Source organism: Megalops cyprinoides, chromosome 23, assembly GCF_013368585.1.
Source record: "Megalops cyprinoides isolate fMegCyp1 chromosome 23, fMegCyp1.pri, whole genome shotgun sequence".
NCBI lineage: Eukaryota > Metazoa > Chordata > Actinopteri > Elopiformes > Megalopidae > Megalops > Megalops cyprinoides.
Genome location: NC_050605.1, coordinates 15,267,513 through 15,284,864, shown reverse-complemented (window position 1 = coordinate 15,284,864; position 17,352 = coordinate 15,267,513). Strand labels below are relative to the sequence as shown.

Below are 17,352 nucleotides of genomic sequence, written 5' to 3'. Positions count from 1 at the left end.
CATGGTCTGTCTGTGTTTAAACAGCTAAAGGGGCATTATTGTGTCATTATGTCCTGGGGGGACTGAAGGTTTTCAGCTGAAATGTGCATACCATGTTTAAGGGCAGTTCTGCTCAAGACAGTGGAATGGCTTTTCATTTTTTTTTCTGAATGCTGCTGCTTTGTGTTAGTGGGAACAGCAACATGATCATGTGTGCAGTGGAAAGCAGGGCCAGGCAATTTGAGTCCTGGAGGGCCAGGCTCCCTTAGGATTTACCAACATCATTCAATGATCTGCTGCCTTACACTGGCGCACGTCGGGTTCCTACTGAAATGACTTTTTAATTAAACAATTAAGATGTGAGCTCTAGTCATCTTCCTCAAATGTGAGACCATTTTATGATCAAAATGTAGATTGGAAAGATATGCCATTTTTAGCTTATGAGCAGAAATTTTGCAAAATATTGCACTTATACACCCACTTGGTACTTCAGCTCCCACCGCATACTCAGATTTCGAAAACAAAACACGGTAGTCGCGTAAGTCTCAAATGCGTTATTTGTTGTGTTTCTAGTTAAACAGTGCGGGTGTCACTCTTAACACTGCTATTAATTAGCTCGCTTCGCTTTCAATCAGCTCGTCACCCAAAGACCATACCGGTAGTTGTCATGACAACTCCCTTCGGAGGAGACAGATTTGCGTGCAGTGGGACCTCTCTGGCGATGCGGTTACTCCCTCGCGGGGCTTTGGACTGCTGTCTGAATCCTGTCCAGCACCTCCTACACCCCCCCCCCCCCCCCCCAAAACTCTCCCTGTGTCAACAGCAGTGTCTCGGAGTCGTGTAATCCTGCCAGCTTTCGGGCGCCACTCTCCAGGCCTCTCTGCTTGTTCAGCTCCAGACCGGGCGTGGCGGTGCTCTGTGATGGCAGGGCAGGGCTGGGGGGGCGTGCTGGCACCCTCTCCGTGTCACCCCGCATTTCATTGTTCCAAGCTTAACCCGACGAGCGCCATCTCATAAGGGGGGGAAATATCAGGGCGCTCCATCTTTCCGATGAGATGGCGCGACCTTTACGCTTTATTGCATTCCAAGGCCCGTCTCCTCGTGATTGAAGTCCTGGTCTGTGATCCCCGCTGTTGTGTGTGTGCGCTGCGCTTGTGCGTGTGAGCGTGCACGTGCGCGCGCGTGCGTGTGTGTGTGTGTGTGTGTCTGAGCGTGCGTTGGGATGTGTGTGCAGCCTCACGCTTGCGTCGGGGTCAAAGCACTTCAGCCCCTTCCTTGGAATCCTGTGATCTACTTCCTGGGTCAGAATTCACTTCTGTAATTGTAACAGGAAATGAAGGAAGCTGTAGTGTTTTATTTCCTTTGCATTGTAGAGAGGGAACCAGACTTGATCTCCATTTTTAGAGGCATCTTTTTCACGTTTCAAATCTTATCATGACAACATTTTGGCAAGTCTTTACAAAGTCTGTTGGCTAGTTCTTCAGTTGTGTTTTATTTTTTCTTGCACACAAATACTTTCAGTTCTACTGAGAGTCCAGTCATCCTTCACATTTGTCCTAGATTTAAAGTGTCTCAGAAATGTGCTTGTTATGGTGCCGTTTGACTTGACACTGTGGTTTCTTGTATATTCATTTATTTCAAGGCCTATTGAAATGCCAGTGTGAGTCTGTATCCCATCCAGAGTTACGGTCTCTCTGGTGACCCATCGCTATGATTATCCTGCCCTGCGCTTGGGCTGCTGGTGGGATCTCACTAATCCCTAATATTTCTCCTTCACGAGGTTGTGATGAGGGCTAATGTAGCCGGATGTTTAAAGGAACCGTGGGCGCCTCGTGAGAAATGGAGGTGAAATATGGAGCCTGAGAGTGTCATTTCCTGTCAGCGTCGGTGTAAGACTATTGCATCCCCGACCACATTGACCGCCCTGTCTGGTCCCAGGTGACCAGGTGACGAGGAGACATACCTATAACATAGCTTCGGTATAAAAATCGATACCTCTCTCTTTCTCTCCCGCTTTCTCTCCATCTCTCCCCCCTCTCCCTGTCTTTCATCTCCCTCTCCCTGGGAAATGAGAGGAATTGATTTAAAAAGGCCGGCTTTTGTTTGCCTTTGTTTACTGTTAAACAGCCACTCGGCGTTTGACTGCGGAGGAGACAGATAATTGTATTCAGCGTCCGCGTGTGCCGTCTGTTTGCGGTTTTCCTTTGTTTACCGGAGAGTGAGAGAGGGCACCCGCGGCACCAACGCTATCAGCCCCGCCATTGATTGTGACGCTTGTTGACATGTGTACTTTGTTGTGCGCGGGCATTGCGATCACACTCACTTGTTAGTCAAGGTACAAGTCAATAATCCAAGGATATTACTTAATGCGGCGCATCGATTTCCTGCTCTCCAAAGTAAAAGGGGAAGGAAACAGCAGAGAAATGATGGATTAGACACATTAGACTGATTTAAAGAGCGTTCACCCCGTTTCCTTTGATGACTCACTTTAATTATTGTTTCTGGATTCTGCGAGGAATACGAGCTTGTGGACCCTTGGGTTTTCTCAATTATAGATAACGAATTAAAAAATGGCTCTCCGTTGATCCTTGCTGAAACCTGCGGAGGGTCAGGCAGGTGGAGCCACTCCTGTGGGAGCCCTCAGAGGCGTGAAGGCCAGTGGTGTGTTTGATCGACGCATTTCTCAGAAACCCAGGAAGCTGCCATGGCGACAGCCTGGTTAGGTGGGGTCAGGTGTTGGACACAGACAGGTGCAGAAAGAAGGCTGGAAGGTGATGTCTGTGTGTCTGTCAATGTTTGTCACACCAGGGACAACATGTGTCTTCACCGCTGCCTCTCCCTCTCCTTGTTTCCTTACTGGAACCAAACTCACGGAACACACAGCTAGAGTTTTGCGTCACTTAAAACACAGAACAGGACTCACTTAACTCACAGCACACTATTTTTTTTTTTCCAAAGTTTTGATGGAGGCCGTTCCAGGATGAAGGAAGCACAGTGATCCGATCCCGTTTGTCATTCAGACCATATCACTGTCTTCTCCAGTCAGGTGAGAACAGGAGGGATTGATGGTCCAGGTCTGGAGAAACGGCTCTGCAGTAGGATTATTCACAGGATTATTGACATTCAAAGTTCTCTGAACTCCCACAACCCCTCAGTTGGGTTTGTCTTACTTGGGCATTCTTTATACACAGTGCACAGCTGTAGGATTTCAGTCCTCTTAACTCACAGAACGCTATTTTGGGTGGCAATGCACAGAATTCAATGCCAGGATCTGCGTTCCAAATCGACAGATTTGGTGTCCAGGAATAGATCATCTGTGCCAGTACCAGTGTAACTACCACCGTACCCTTATGTAAGAGCAGATGGACCCGACCTGCCATACGTTTGGACTGGGAATGAGGGAGGCAACTGGTCCCAAATCTCTTGGCACAGCTTCCTGTATGTGCACCAGTATCAATGGCTGTCTTCAGCAGGAATAGAATATATTCTGATTTCAGACTTGAATTCTCAATAGGATCAGCATACCACTCTGAAGTTGCCAAGATGTGGGTAAGGATGACTGTATGCATTGTGTAAGGATGATATTTAGCAGTGCATATGGAGCACAGTAGAGACAACATTAAGGAATACAGTATTCATTTTGTAAGGATAACAAGGTGCAGTGTGTAATAATGATAATGTGCAGTATGTAAGGATGTCAGTGTGCAGTGTGTAAGAATGGCAGTGTAGAGTGTGTAAGGATAACAATGTGCAGTGTGTAAGGATGGCCGTGTGCGGTGTGTATGGATGGCCGTGTGCAGTGTGTAAGGATGGCCGTGTGCAGTGTGTATGGATGGCCATGTGCGGTGTGTAAGGATGGCCTTGTGCGGTGTGTAAGGATGGCCGTGTGCGGTGTGTAAGGATGGCCGTGTGCGGTGTGTAAGGATGGCCGTGTGCGGTGTGTATGGATGGCCGTGTGTGGTGTGTAAGGATGGCCGTGTGCGGTGTGTATGGATGGCCGTGTGCGGTGTGTAAGGATGGCCTTGTGCGGTGTGTAAGGATGGCCGTGTGCGGTGTGTATGGATGGCCGTGTGCGGTGTGTATGGATGGCCTTGTGCGGTGTGTAAGGATGGCCGTGTGCGGTGTGTATGGATGGCCGTGTGGAGTGTGTATGGATGGCCGTGTGCGGTGTGTATGGATGGCCGTGTGCGGTGTGTAAGGATGGCCGTGTGCGGTGTGTATGGATGGCCGTGTGCAGTGTGTATGGATGGCCGTGTGCGGTGTGTAAGGATGGCCGTGTGCGGTGTGTATGGATGGCCGTGTGCGGTGTGTATGGATGGCCGTGTGCGGTATGTATGGATGGCCGTGTGCGGTGTGTATGGATGGCTGTCTGCAGTGTATAAGCATGACAGTGTACAGTATGCAGCATGCAAAGATGACAGTCCTCTAATCAAAGTGCTGTGGGGGAGTTTGAACAGTAGCGTTCTCTTTAGTTGCGCCAGTGCCTGTCCTTGCGACAGTAGTGTGTCAGATTAAAGACAGAGCGACTGACCTTTAGGGGAAGCGGCGCCCCTTCAGTCACGGCCTTCCTCACATCGCCGCCCACGTTTCAGCTGCACAAGGATCTTTCCACAAGGCCCCCCTGAGCCCGTCCGTTCTCCAAAAAAAGCACTCCTTCCTTCCTTTATCGTGGGCTGAAACCCGCCGAAGTGACACTCACATCAAGGGTTTTAAAAACCCGGCAGTCGACTCCGAGGCGAGTGCATTGGTAACGCGGCGCTCAAAGCAAAGTGACACCAGCTGTCATTACGCTGTCAGATGAGCGGGCTGTGTGTCGTCGGGCAGATTTACAGAAGCTGCTCTGCCGGGTGAAGGCTTTCTTTACTAAGACTTCAGTAGATTGACTTGTCACTTTGCTTCTTTCCATACAGACAGTGTGAACATGTGAAAAGCTGGGAAAAGGGAGGACGGCAATGATTTGTAAATATTTCTGGGCCGGCAGTCTGATTTTTCAAAACACTGACACGCTGTACCTTTCCACAATTAAGCACGTTTCATTCATGTGTGGCTGCCAGTCTTATATGATCTAAGTCACCACTTACTGTGGTAAATGGCTAATTATTGCAGTTTAAAAACTGATTAGAACAGGTGATGAATGAGATCATTTAGTTCTTCTGTAAAGGAACCTGTCTGATTGTTTGCCTCATAAAAGAAGCGCAGTATCACCACGGATTCTATATTCGGGTGTAAGTTTCTCCTTTGATGCCAGGAATAGAATCTAATTCAGCGCGTTAATATTTAATACATAACAAAATAGTCTGAAAATGACTGCTCTCCCTCTCCCTGACGATCTGTGTCATAGTAACTCACCTCGTGTTGGCCTGAATTAGCCTACTTTTGCAAATTAATATTTCATCGCCCTCCAAAAATGAAGTGTGATTCTCTCTGAGGGGAACGGGGCCTGCTAGGACAGAGCTGTTCTTTCAAAGTAAGACCCCGATCTTTCAGGTAGCCTGCTCCAGGTTTGTGTCACGTCCGTGGCAAAGTGTTTGTGTTTCAAAGGCTTGTTTTCCTTTCAGGGGCGCTTTGAAATAACACACAGCGCTATTAAAAATGCATGTTGATTCTCCTGCAAAGCACGCCACAGCTAGTCAAGGTCTGTTGCTTGATCAGATGTCAGTAGCGCTCGTCTCGTCCAAGGAAAATCTCCTGCTTCTCTGAGCCCCATGCGTTTTAGTGCATCAAATTACAATGCATTGGGGTTAACAAAGCTGGAAGTGAAGCCCTGCCAGTGCGGTTTGACCTCTTCCCCATCGCAGAGCCTGAACCTGGCTAGCAGCAGCCGGAGCCAGGGCTGGCTGTCCCAGGACAGAATGAGACCAGAGCTGTAGCACTTGACATCACATTCAGTGGCTTCTGCTGAAATTAAGATGACTGCCTGGAGTTCGTCTTCAGTCCAAAGCTGACGTTTTCACTGCATTATAGCTCCATAGGGCCTCTGTCTACTTCATGCTCTGTTCCCTTCATTCTCATTTCCTCAGTTTCTAGCAACATCGCTGATGGCTGCTGCATAGTGTCAAAGCTTGCCAGCCCCACCCACATCTCGTTTGCTATCGGGCCAGCGGCAGTCAAGCTAGCGAGTGAGCTGGCGTTGCTCCCCTTGCCATAAGAGATGATGGAGAACCACCCAGAAGCTGAACAAAGCCAGCCAGCCTGCTTTCAGCTCTGAAGTGGAGAAGACTAACACCGAAGCGCTGAAGGAGTAACAGCTCTCCCCTGTACTGTGAAGAAACAGCCATGTTTTCCCAGGGGGACTTTTTAGTGAGCGCTCCTCCATATGGAGCTAGCTCCCCACCAGCACAGATTCTACATCAATGAAAAATCAGGCATCCTGGTTGGAATAGAACAGGGTTGTTTCTTTCTTGCTGGAAACATTGACATTTAAATGCAACTGACACCTATCATCATAGGTTAATTTCTCCATAATGGCGAGAATAATAATAAATAACAGTAAAGCTTCTGGGAAAATAAATCACCATGGATACTGTGCCAGGAGTCATCATGCATCGGTAGGATGAAGAACAGAGGAATGGGAAATGATGTCAGTTGCAACTCCACCTAAATGCTCTCTAACTATAGGCAGAACATGGCGTATGTCTCCACTTAAAAGCCTCCTAACAGCAGAGGGAGCGCTCCAGGAGGGCAGCACTCCAGCAGAGACCGACACATCGGGAAACGAGAGCTCTCGCTGGGCGATGTTTGAGGCAGGGCCAGGGTGTCTACGTAACGCGCACCGGGGGGGGGGGGGGGGGGTCTGTGTGCGTTTCCCCGGTTGATTTATTCATCTTTTTATTTTCCTCTGGATCTTAACTGGAGCATGCAGGCTTAAGGATGCGGGCCAAAACAGCATTTCCTGCTCAGGATTTGAACCGGAGACCCTCTGGGGACAGGTGCTCTCGACTCGAAACCTCTACGCCGCGCGGCTGCCGCGTCAGCGTCGTTGCGTAAGCGTTCCGCCCGGCGGAGTGAGGGAGCAGAGCGTTCTGGAGGCGAGTCAGAGCCGCCCTGTCACGCCCCGCTCCCGGCCCCGTCTTCAGGCGCCCAGCTCCGCGGCGCAGGACCGGGGAAGCAGCAGGGCCGCCGCTCTCCTCCCATGTAATCTCTTACTTAAAGCGCCAGTGTTTCAGGATGTGCTCTAATTGGATGTGGGGAACAGCCCCTCGGTGGCTGTTCTCTGCAGTGGCGCCATCTGCTCTCTGTCTGCTGCTTTCGCGTTAATGAAATGCTAATTCTGCCCAGCGCGCCCTAACCCCCCCCCCCCCCCCCCCCCCACACACACACACACACACACACACACACCCCACCCCTTCCCGTCTTCCCCTGCGTCAGCGACTCTCTCCCGGTCCTCAGGTGTTTACATGTCCTGATCTGCGGTTGTGGGGGGAGATTAAAAGCGCTCCGCGATTAACTCACTTCTGTTTGCAGTGTTGCCAGATCCCTGCTCTCGCGGCTGACCTTTTGTGTACACTGACGCACGTGTGCGCCTGCGTGTGTGTTCACTGCAGCGCGTGTGTGTGTGTGTGTGTGCGTGCGTGTGTGTGAGTTCATTTATTTGCGTCCGTTCTCTGATTTCATTCCCGGCAGCAAGTGTCTTTTCCAACAGGAATGGTAATGATTTGGTGCATTAGATATAGTTCATGCTGTTATCACTGCGGTCTCTGGTTTAGTCGACAGCAGTGTGACATAGCTTTAATGAGCCTGTGACCAGGAGGCTGTTGGTTTGATTGACAGGTGGGACACTATGGCTGTACCCTTGATTAAAGTACTCAATCCCCAGCTGTTTAAAAGAATTATGTGTTAAAAAAATTGACAAAAGCATAAATGACTGTTACATAACAGTTGCATTTACTTTTGGTATTAGGTATTATGTTAATATGTATAGATGAAATCAGCTGGATTCATTCTTTTCTTGGTAAACCATGGGGTGTTTACAGACCTGTACAGAGCCATGCTCGAGGGTTCTTCCTTATTGCTCTTTATATTCTTTTTAAATTCTTACATGACCTTTGGAACGTATTGATCCAGCGATACAATGCAGGACTGTGGGAACCAGACACTGGCTCCTGTGTGGGCCATTACAGAAGTCACCTGACTCTAGCTGTGATTTAGAGGAGCTGTGATATTAGAGATTTAGAGGAGCTGTGATATGTGCATTTATTTGTGTTGAATAACCTCAACATTTAACACTTTTCATGTAGCTTTAATTATTGAGCAATCTGAAATGCATCTACAAAGCAGGTAATGTCAAGTGTCAGCAGCGTGACCCAACATCTGAAGCGGGATGTGGTCTGAGCCGTTTGAGAGCTGACTGCAGAGACTCTGATCTGAGCGAGTTAGACTTAGAAGCCATCCTGCATGTTAAACGGGGCAGGCGGTGATGCGCCAGCGCTTTGAGTATGGCCTGTGTGAGTCGGTGGAGGTGTCCGGCGGGGTAAGGCACAGATCAGAGGGGGGGGGGGGGGTCCTCTCGAAAGGCGGAGAGCAGAGGCACGCTGCGGTCTCATTGATATTCCTCTGGCGGGATTGCACTTCCTCGCCAGGCCTATTGAATCCTTGGCATTTGTACTCCGGCGCTGATGTGATAACAGAATAAAAGGGCTCTGAGGCTGATTGAAGTCAAGTAGCCGTGGTGTGGAGGAGGCGGGGCGGGGGGGGGTATGGGTGCTGCTTCCGCGGGGCACCGCCAACAGCAGCCGCGTTAGCCTCCCCGGCCCTCCAGGGGGCGCCACATCGTCCGCACCCGCATCATTGCCTACTCTCCGCCATTATCGTCTGACCCCCACCTGCTCTTAACCCCCCCCGCCCCCCCGACACCCAGCCTCTCAGCTTCATCCCACCCTAACTGCCAGGCAGGCATTAGAATAATCCATATTAGACAGAGCATGAAATTAGCAAGGGGTTCTAATGTAAAGCTTTTATAGCAGGTGTTAAGAATGAGGATTTCCTGCCTCCCTTAAACTGCAGGCAGAAAAAGGAGGCTGACGGCTACGGATCTGGCACAACAGGATCGCGAATCAAGGAGCAAGGCTTGCTTCCCTTTCCTTCTGTTACACAGTGAAGTCTTATCCAAAAAATGGAAAAAAAAAAAATTAAACGTTAAATTTAATTTGGAATAGATGGCGTGCCAATGCTTCACCAAACACCCGTCTGGATGGACCTGTAAGAGCAGTTGTTCCGAGTGTGGCACGTCTGCCCTTAAAACAGGCAGTGGTGTTTCATTCTTAATTCCCTTTGTTTCATCCTGTGAATTAACAAGAAAAAAAATCAGTTGTTGTGTCTTACCCTCAATGCCTTTAATGAAGCCAGAAAAAACTTATTGCTATAATGAACTCATTGATCCCATGGGACAGCCTTACTCAAATGTAAGCACTGTTTCAGTCTCTAATGGCGGAACATGAGCTAGTCAGCCAGCTAATGACTCTTGATCCATCCTTGCTTATACTGTCTGCTGCTAACTTTATATTCAGGCATAACATCACAGCACTGTTATCCTCAGCATTGTATTTTTTTATCTCCAGCATGCAATGCTCTGGCAGTTACAAAATAACAGACAGATACTACATGTTATCCCCCGCACACTGGCCCAATACAGGTGAAGCTCTCTGCTTGAGGGCACAGCAGCTGTGTCCCTCCTGGGATTTGAACCTGTGACCTCTCCCCTCCTTCCTCGCCCGCCCCTCCCCGTGCGCCTGACCTAATGATTACCTGATGTTTTCTGACACAGAAAGTCAATCCCCGGCAGACTGCACTGCAGTCAGGAGTGCAGCCTGAAACATCAATATTTCATTCCCTCTTCTTCTGATCCAAACAGTGTACAGTGCATGGAGGACATCCTCAGACACATCACTTTGGGCGCACTGCCGGACTCACTTTTGAACAGACTGGAATTGTACATAAAATACACCTACGCAACACTTTGCCCTGGCAATGCTGGAGTCATGTTTTAACAAACTGAAGCTCTACATAAAATATTTCTACCCAGCACTTTGCCCTGTAATGCAGGACACACACTTTAACAGGCTGAAGTTGTACATAAAATATCTCTACACGCAGCACTTTGGGCATACTGCTGCCCTTGTGCTTTTATGGACCAAAGCTTTACATAAAATAGCCCTCCACAGCACTTGTACCGTCAAACTCGCGCATTACCTGATTTTTCTGGTTTTTCTGCAGCCAGCATCAAGAGTTGGTTCTCCTGCTGTTAGATTGGGTGTGTACGGCTACACGGCTGTGTTTTTTAACGCTTTAATTTAGTTTGATCACGTCCGCAAAAAGAAGAGAGAGATCTTTATCGCAGATCAAACAGCAATGTGCGGGGTAAAACCTCAGAAGGAGACAGCACAGCAGTTAGAAGTTTGTTGCTGAGCAGTATTTCTCTGAAGCGTTGGGGAAAAATTTGGCAGTCATTGAAGGGGCAGCCTGTCTCTTCTAGTATGGCCTTGTCGTCTGTGTGCTGAAGACTAAACAATTTTCATGAAATTGCAGGTTTTTTTTACTTGTTTCACGCAGTTACATTATTTGATAAACCCCTCTTCATAATTAGTTTTTTGTGGCTGTAATTAAAATGATTACCTTGTGTAAAATGAAAAACAAAGCAGATTATGTGTAGAGAGATAGTGTACTGTCTGCCTGGTGGGGCCGTAATCACCGTTTCAGGTTGGTCGCTCTCTCAGTCCCAGAAGATCACAGCAATTTATCAGCAACTCAAAGAGTCAGACCCCAGAGAGAAACACTGCTGAGAGATACATACTAAACACACAGGCTCTCATGCACTGTATCTCACATACACACACAGAAATACACATTCTCACTGACTCTCTCTCTCTCTCTCACACACACACACACACACACACACACACACACACACACACACACACACACACACACACACACTCTCACTGTACCTTACCTACACAAAGACACTTGAACTTTCACTATATATATCTCACTTTTTTCTCACATACACACAGACTTGACACACAGGTGCGCACGCACGCACACACACACACACACACATACTCACAGTCACTCACAGCTGTAGGGAAAGCTGCTTCTCTGTCTCCTCCGTCTCCCAGGTAGAAGAGTTAATAAAGTAATAAAGCACAGTTGTTCCGTGTCACAGTTTGATACCCTTCAGACAGCGGTCTCTTCAGCTGCTCTGATTAAGGCCGTGAGGTTAGACCAATAGGCAATCATCACCCGCGACATAACTCAGAAAGGGAGTTTGTCACCGGCACACCAGGCTGCCCCGCTCCGCTTGCTCTCTCTCTTTCTCTCTCTCCCTCTCCTCCAGTATCCCTTTCATCCCTCTCCTATTGCTCCAGGTGATTGATGCAGGAGACAAATGGTGCGTTACCCCCCCCCCCCCAAACCATCACCAACCCCCTCCCCTTCCCCTTTACTGTCTGACATAAGCTGATGACTCCTCCTCCCCACTCAGGGGACTTCAGCCTCTCACTCTCTGGCCTTACCACCCACTTACCAGTCTTACACAGCGATATACTGTAAACTCACTCTCACAGACTACCTCTGTCTCTCTTAAGGTTCAGACCAGGTGTATGCAGGTTTCCAATTCTCACATTAGTGTGCCCCTGTCACTCTGTTTTTCGACCAAACAGCCTACATACTACACACCAATCTTCACCTCCAGCCTCCTCTGCCACTGGCTCTACGGCTACCCCAGAGAGAGAGAGAGCGAGAGAGAGCGCAGGCTGATGAGAATCAATAATCTCCCCTGATAGCACATTCGGTGCAGTTCACCACCATCCTTTGCAGTGATCAGCTGCACTGAAAACAAAAATGTCCTTCCTCACCGTTTGTTACAGTGCATGGATTTCCCCTGGTGGAGATGTTTATTTTCGTATGGTAATTTCATACCATTAGGACTGGATCTCTTCTGAAACACATGAATGTGGAACACTGAAATTACTGTTTCGTGTATCATCGTTTTGAATCTCTTCAATTCTGGTTTCACACGTTTTGTTAATCAGATTTAAATAGGTGTTTGCATGACACCCTTGCCTGTATTTGTGTGTACCACAGTGTGTTTAGTATGTAAAAGGTGCTTCTCAAGAGCAGAATAAGCGCTTATTGGCTCCCAACACACCTCTCTTCCTCTGTCTATCCTGTGTCAGAAAGCACAAAGAGACCTGATAACCTGGGACTGTGGTGGAAGTGGAGGCCATTGTTTTTTTTTTTCTTCATTCCCCTCTGTGGTTTGCGCCTTTTTCTTTTCTTTCTTTTTTTTTGAATGAGTTAATGGTGTCACCCTGGTGCCTTTGTCAGAGACGGAGAGGGGACAGCGTAAACGGGGCTGCTTTGCGGAGCAGCGGCGAAAGAGGGCCGCAACTCCTCCTTTATTGTGCCCATTAATTAAGTCCCCATCATCAGTGCACCCCCCGCCCCCCCAGGGAATGCTGGGAAAAATAATTAAAATGATCCATGAGGTTGGCAGTTTAGCGGTTCCAAAGGTGAGGCGCGGAATCGGTTTAGCGCATAATTAGACACTTTCTGGTCCAGTCCCGCGCACGATTTACCGAGGAAGAGAGCGAACCGGAGTGGCTGTAGGTGTCTGGAAGAAGGAAGTTAGCAGGAAATACTGCACCAAACCTACACTCCCCATTGCTGCATACACAGAAAGCCTGTTGCATTCATTTATGAATACACAGTACTTATGGAATTACAGCATAAGTGCACGTATGCACTTATTGTACCTTGTACGCACATTGTATACAATAGGCAAATGGGTTAGAAGATTGCGTTGGGTATATATGCTGTCTTCCCTCTCTAAATGTTAATTTGGTCCCACATGGACACATTGGAGGCTTTTTGGAGTATGTGTTTTTCTTTTAGAAAATCAGACTTAAAAGATAATGCAAATGACCGAGATATACATACATATTTAAACAGACAGGAACACATACAGACAGACATACTCACACTCCTACCGCCTACTTACTTCACATCAAAATCAGGGCACTGGGTGCGCTTTAAATAGCCTATAGCACAGGGTGTCATAAAACCATCCGAGCTTAACTAAGACACATACCGTCTGGCCTGCCTGTCACATAAACTGTTAATCAACTGGATTTAGAGCTTTGTGCGGCCAGTCTTATAATGAGACGATCAAAGATGACTGGTTGGAGGTGGCACAGAGTGGGGTTTGAATTGCAGAGGCGCCGATGGGTGTGGCTGTGATGCGCTATATGCTTTGTGCTTCCCTGAAGGGGGGTCTTTCTATTAACGGCGTGAAGCCTCGAGGCAGAACGATTCCTGCTTGTTTATGACTGTTAAGGAAGGCGACAGGTTGTTTTCCCAGCAGTTTCTCCACATTTAAAGGCTTCGCCCATGTTTAATTATGTTCCATATTGGCTCTAAAGATGACAGTGCACTTGCGTTGTGAGGACAGGGAGCAGAACTGGGGGGTGTGCGACTGCGGCGAATCGACAGAGACTTTGTGCCTCAGCCCAGCTATTTACTCAGAAAATTGGGTGGACGTCTCCCTAGTGTTTGTTCAAATAGTGCATCCATAAATATTCAAATTGAAGTTTGAGTGGGGATGTTTGATCTTTTTTTTGGCTCAGCCTTGTTGTGCTGGAGTGTTGGGGGACTTGTGGAGTGACACATTCATAAAATGGGGGACAATCAAGCCAAGAAAGTTTTGTCACGGGCCGAAATAATTCATGACATTCCAGCCTTTAATATTATTTTTTAATGTTTTTAATCTTTTCCTAGTCCTTCATAAGACTGTGTGGTTGCGGTGGAATGATTTGTGCAAGTCCGCACAAGGGAGGCTTGTTACGTTGGGAATTAAGTTGCATTCTGTGCTTACTGTGATGGAATACTGAGATTACATTAGTACTGAAACATTTGCCCTGTTCAGGATAGAGTGTCCTGCATGCTGGTTTAATTACCAGCCCCAGATCAACCTTCTGAGAGCAGCAGACAGGATCATCTTGCTCTCTTCTGTCCTTTGAGTCAGTCTTTTATGTCTGTGCAATAAAACAGACCAGATCTGTAATAAGCCGGCAGAAGAATGGGGGAAAAAAGTAAAGGTCACTCTTAAATGAAAGATATTTTTTCTCTTGGGTCTGTTAACGCAATGTAACGACTTGCGACTATAAAAATTTTCAACGTTTTTTACTAAACGAAAAAGGAATGGTGCATTTGTCATTCAGACTTTTTTTTTTTTGGAGTAGGTGTCTTTTTCTTCAGATTGTTCTATAAATTGGGAAAAGGCTAATCAATTGTCAGAGCCAGATTTTTCCTGTTTCCTGTGTGCATTTTGTCAGTCTGCTGTAATAACCGGATAACCATTGTCATGACTGTGTGTGTGTAAGAATGTGTGTTAGTTAATGAGTGTGTGTCTGTATTTGTGGTGTGTGCGTGTGTGCGTGCTGAGGCACTATTGGTCATTTCTCTCCCTCTGTCTCCCTCTCTGTTTAGGCAGAACCAGAGGGTTTCTCACACTTTCACCTGTACGTCTGCGCGGCTTTCCTGGTACACTGGCGGAAGGAGATTTTGGAAGAGAAGGACTTCCAGGTGAGACTGTGGTGTTTTCTTCCCCCCCCCTCTGTGCTGAGAGTCTCTCCTGCCTGTCCCTGTGCTCTGCCAGTGTCCTCGCTTCCTCTCCACCGTCGTTATTAACTCCTGAGGTCAGGAGGTCGTCGCGGCTGCATTAGTGTGATGACAGCGGCAGCTGCTGTAAGGTGACTTTGCCGCCGAGCTCCAGAGTCCCCCCCCTCCACCCCGCCCCCCCACCGGCCCTGCCCCTCCCCACTCTGCCTACCTCCTCTCCAGGAGGGCGAGCCCCACGCGGCCTCTCCTCTGTCCTCTCTCGCCTCGGCCCCCTTGTGCGCGTGCCGTTGTGGTTCAGGAACCGGGCTTGTAAGTACAAGGCTACGGGTTCGACTCCCAGGTAGGGCGCTGTTGTTCGCCCCTTGAGCAAAGCACTTAACCTGAATTGCTTCAGTATGTAACATCCAGCTGTATAAAAGGACGACGTCTGAAATGTCACGCTGTGGAACTGGCCCTGCATGAGGGCACCTGCTAAGCAGGTAGATAATGTGTTTTATCTGTGTGGGTAATGTGTGGGTTGCTGTGCTGCAGCGTGTCATCTGTATTCTCTTGTCTCACCAGCATCCCACCTCCCACCCATCACGTGCATTTTGTGCATTTGTTTTGAAGGGACCTTTGGTCTCTCATCTTTGAACTCGGGCATATGTGAACAACCGAACCGCTAGCATTCACGCGCAAGAAGAGGAGGGGCAGGCTGCGGTTTCCGTGCAGACGATTGTCGGCTCGTGTCACAGTAAATGAAGCTCACACATGACTTCTGCATTCTGCTTGACTGTTTTAACTGTCAACAGCAATGAATAACTTACAATAATATGCTTTTTATACTTTCAGCTGGCGGTGCATATTATTGGGCTGCATTTTCTCAAGCATTAAATAAACTATAAGTAGCTGGTTACTCATTGTAGCAGTTGAGTTGTACTAATGCTCTCTCTGTTGCTGAGTCCCTCTCTTCCTTTCCTCTTCTCCTCCTGGACCTCAGGTAGGCTTATTGGAGATTGTTCCCATTTTCACCATGACATATGGGGCGGCAGTGTAGCATGGTGGTTAAGGAGCAGGACTCATGACCGATAGTGGTAAGGCGCATGGCTTGCAACCAAAAAGTTGCTGGTTCAATTTCCCACTGGGGCACTGCTGCTGTACCCTTGGGCAAGGTACCTAACCCTGAATTGCCTCAGTAAAATATCCAGTTTTGTAAATGGATAACATTGTAAGTCGCTCTGGATAAGAGCGACTGCTTTATGCCAATAATGTATTTGTAACATAAATGGTGTGATAGGAATCTATATTAAGGTCACTTCTGTTTTGTGCAACTAAGCCACTTTTTTGAGTGACCTCCCCTTTAACAATGCCACGTTCATCAATGACCACTGCTTCGACTAAGCCATTGTTATCGGTGGCATACCCTTCAGCTAAGCCATCTTTACCAGTGACCCCCCCTTCACCCAGACTCCCTTTGTCACTGATCTCCCTTTTTTTGTTGAACTCGGAACAAAGTCCTCTTCCGTCTGTAAAAATCCGTGTTTTTGGAACCGTGAGCTGAGACCTTGGATTTGTATCCCAGCATTCCCTTGTGTGTCTCTCTCTCTCCCTCCTTTCCCCCCTCCTGTATCTCGCATGCAGTAGGCAGTGTACAGTGTACAGTGTTAAATATGCAGAGAGCCAGCAGAGCGCAGCAGCTGTGGTCATGTGCAGAATCGCCCTGTTCGTTTGATTTATGGTGTTTGCGGTACCCACTGATTCTGCACTATCCCCTGCACCACTGCGGCGGCGTTCACATTCAGGGTGACAAGCCATAGGCTCCTGGCTTTGAGCGTGATGATATTTTCAGCTCTGCTTGTCTTAGCGGTATAGAACCCTGTCAGCGGTGAGAAATTTATTGGCGATGCCTTTGAGGAACGTATTATTATCATTATCATAGAAAATCATGTGGAAAGGAGTGCATTATTAGAAAATCTGGAGGGTGAATTGTCTGGCGAGTCTTTTTTTTTTTTTTTTTTTTTTCCTGTAGTAATCTGTGTGATTCATCTGTCAGTGGAGGCAGAACAGGCGTCATGAGGAGCCATAAAAATAGGAAGCACTTGAAAGGTGGGCATTGGATTTGATCCGACCTGTGGTGAGCCCGTGATGTTAGTATTACAGATTGATTTTGTTGGGAAAGGCGGTATCTGTGCAGCGGTAGATTGTGTGGGGAAATCAGCAGTTCCCTCCTCTGACTGCAGGGTGAATCTCTGAAGTAGCAGCTGCGGGACTAGCAGCTGTGCGCGTTCTCTCCCCATCACTTTCACCCTACTCTCACCCCACTGCCCTGGTCTTACCCCACTCTCACCCTATTGCTCCTTTTTTTTTTTTAACCTACCTCTTATCTCACCCCCACCTTGCCCTCACCCCACTGCCTTGGTGTTACCCCGCTCTCACCCCATTTTTTACCTTCATCTTGCCTTACTCTCACCCCTTCTGCCCCCTCTCACTCCACCGTTCCGTTCTCACCTCACTTCCCCTCTCTCACCACTCTCTCACTGTACTCTCTCTTCTCTCGACTCTTTCCCACCCCAATCATGCTGGACCTTCCCTTCCCTTTCATCTTGAGCAGTTCAGACCGGTCCTGTCTGCACTGGTTTCATTCTCCTGGTGGTCCACGAGAGCATCTCCCGCGGCAACAGCCGCTGATGTTATAGAACACACAGAATTGCAGCCCCGGGCAGAGCATCGATGGTTGCCGGGGTTCGATAGCATGCTTCGATATCTCTGCTACCCCGG

At 48.2% G+C, this 17,352-nt stretch overlaps 1 protein-coding gene across 3 annotated transcripts in view; it reads left to right on the top strand.

Annotated features, from left to right (window-relative positions):
• Positions 1-17,352, top strand: part of LOC118770366 (TBC1 domain family member 22A-like) — a 125,135-nt gene that overhangs the window by 87,388 nt on the left and 20,395 nt on the right. For all 3 annotated transcript variants that reach the window (XM_036517988.1, XM_036517989.1, XM_036517987.1), the window contains one exon: positions 14,464-14,559. In XM_036517988.1, coding sequence (XP_036373881.1) covers positions 14,464-14,559 — 96 coding nt within the window. The remainder of the gene's footprint in view (positions 1-14,463; positions 14,560-17,352) is intronic.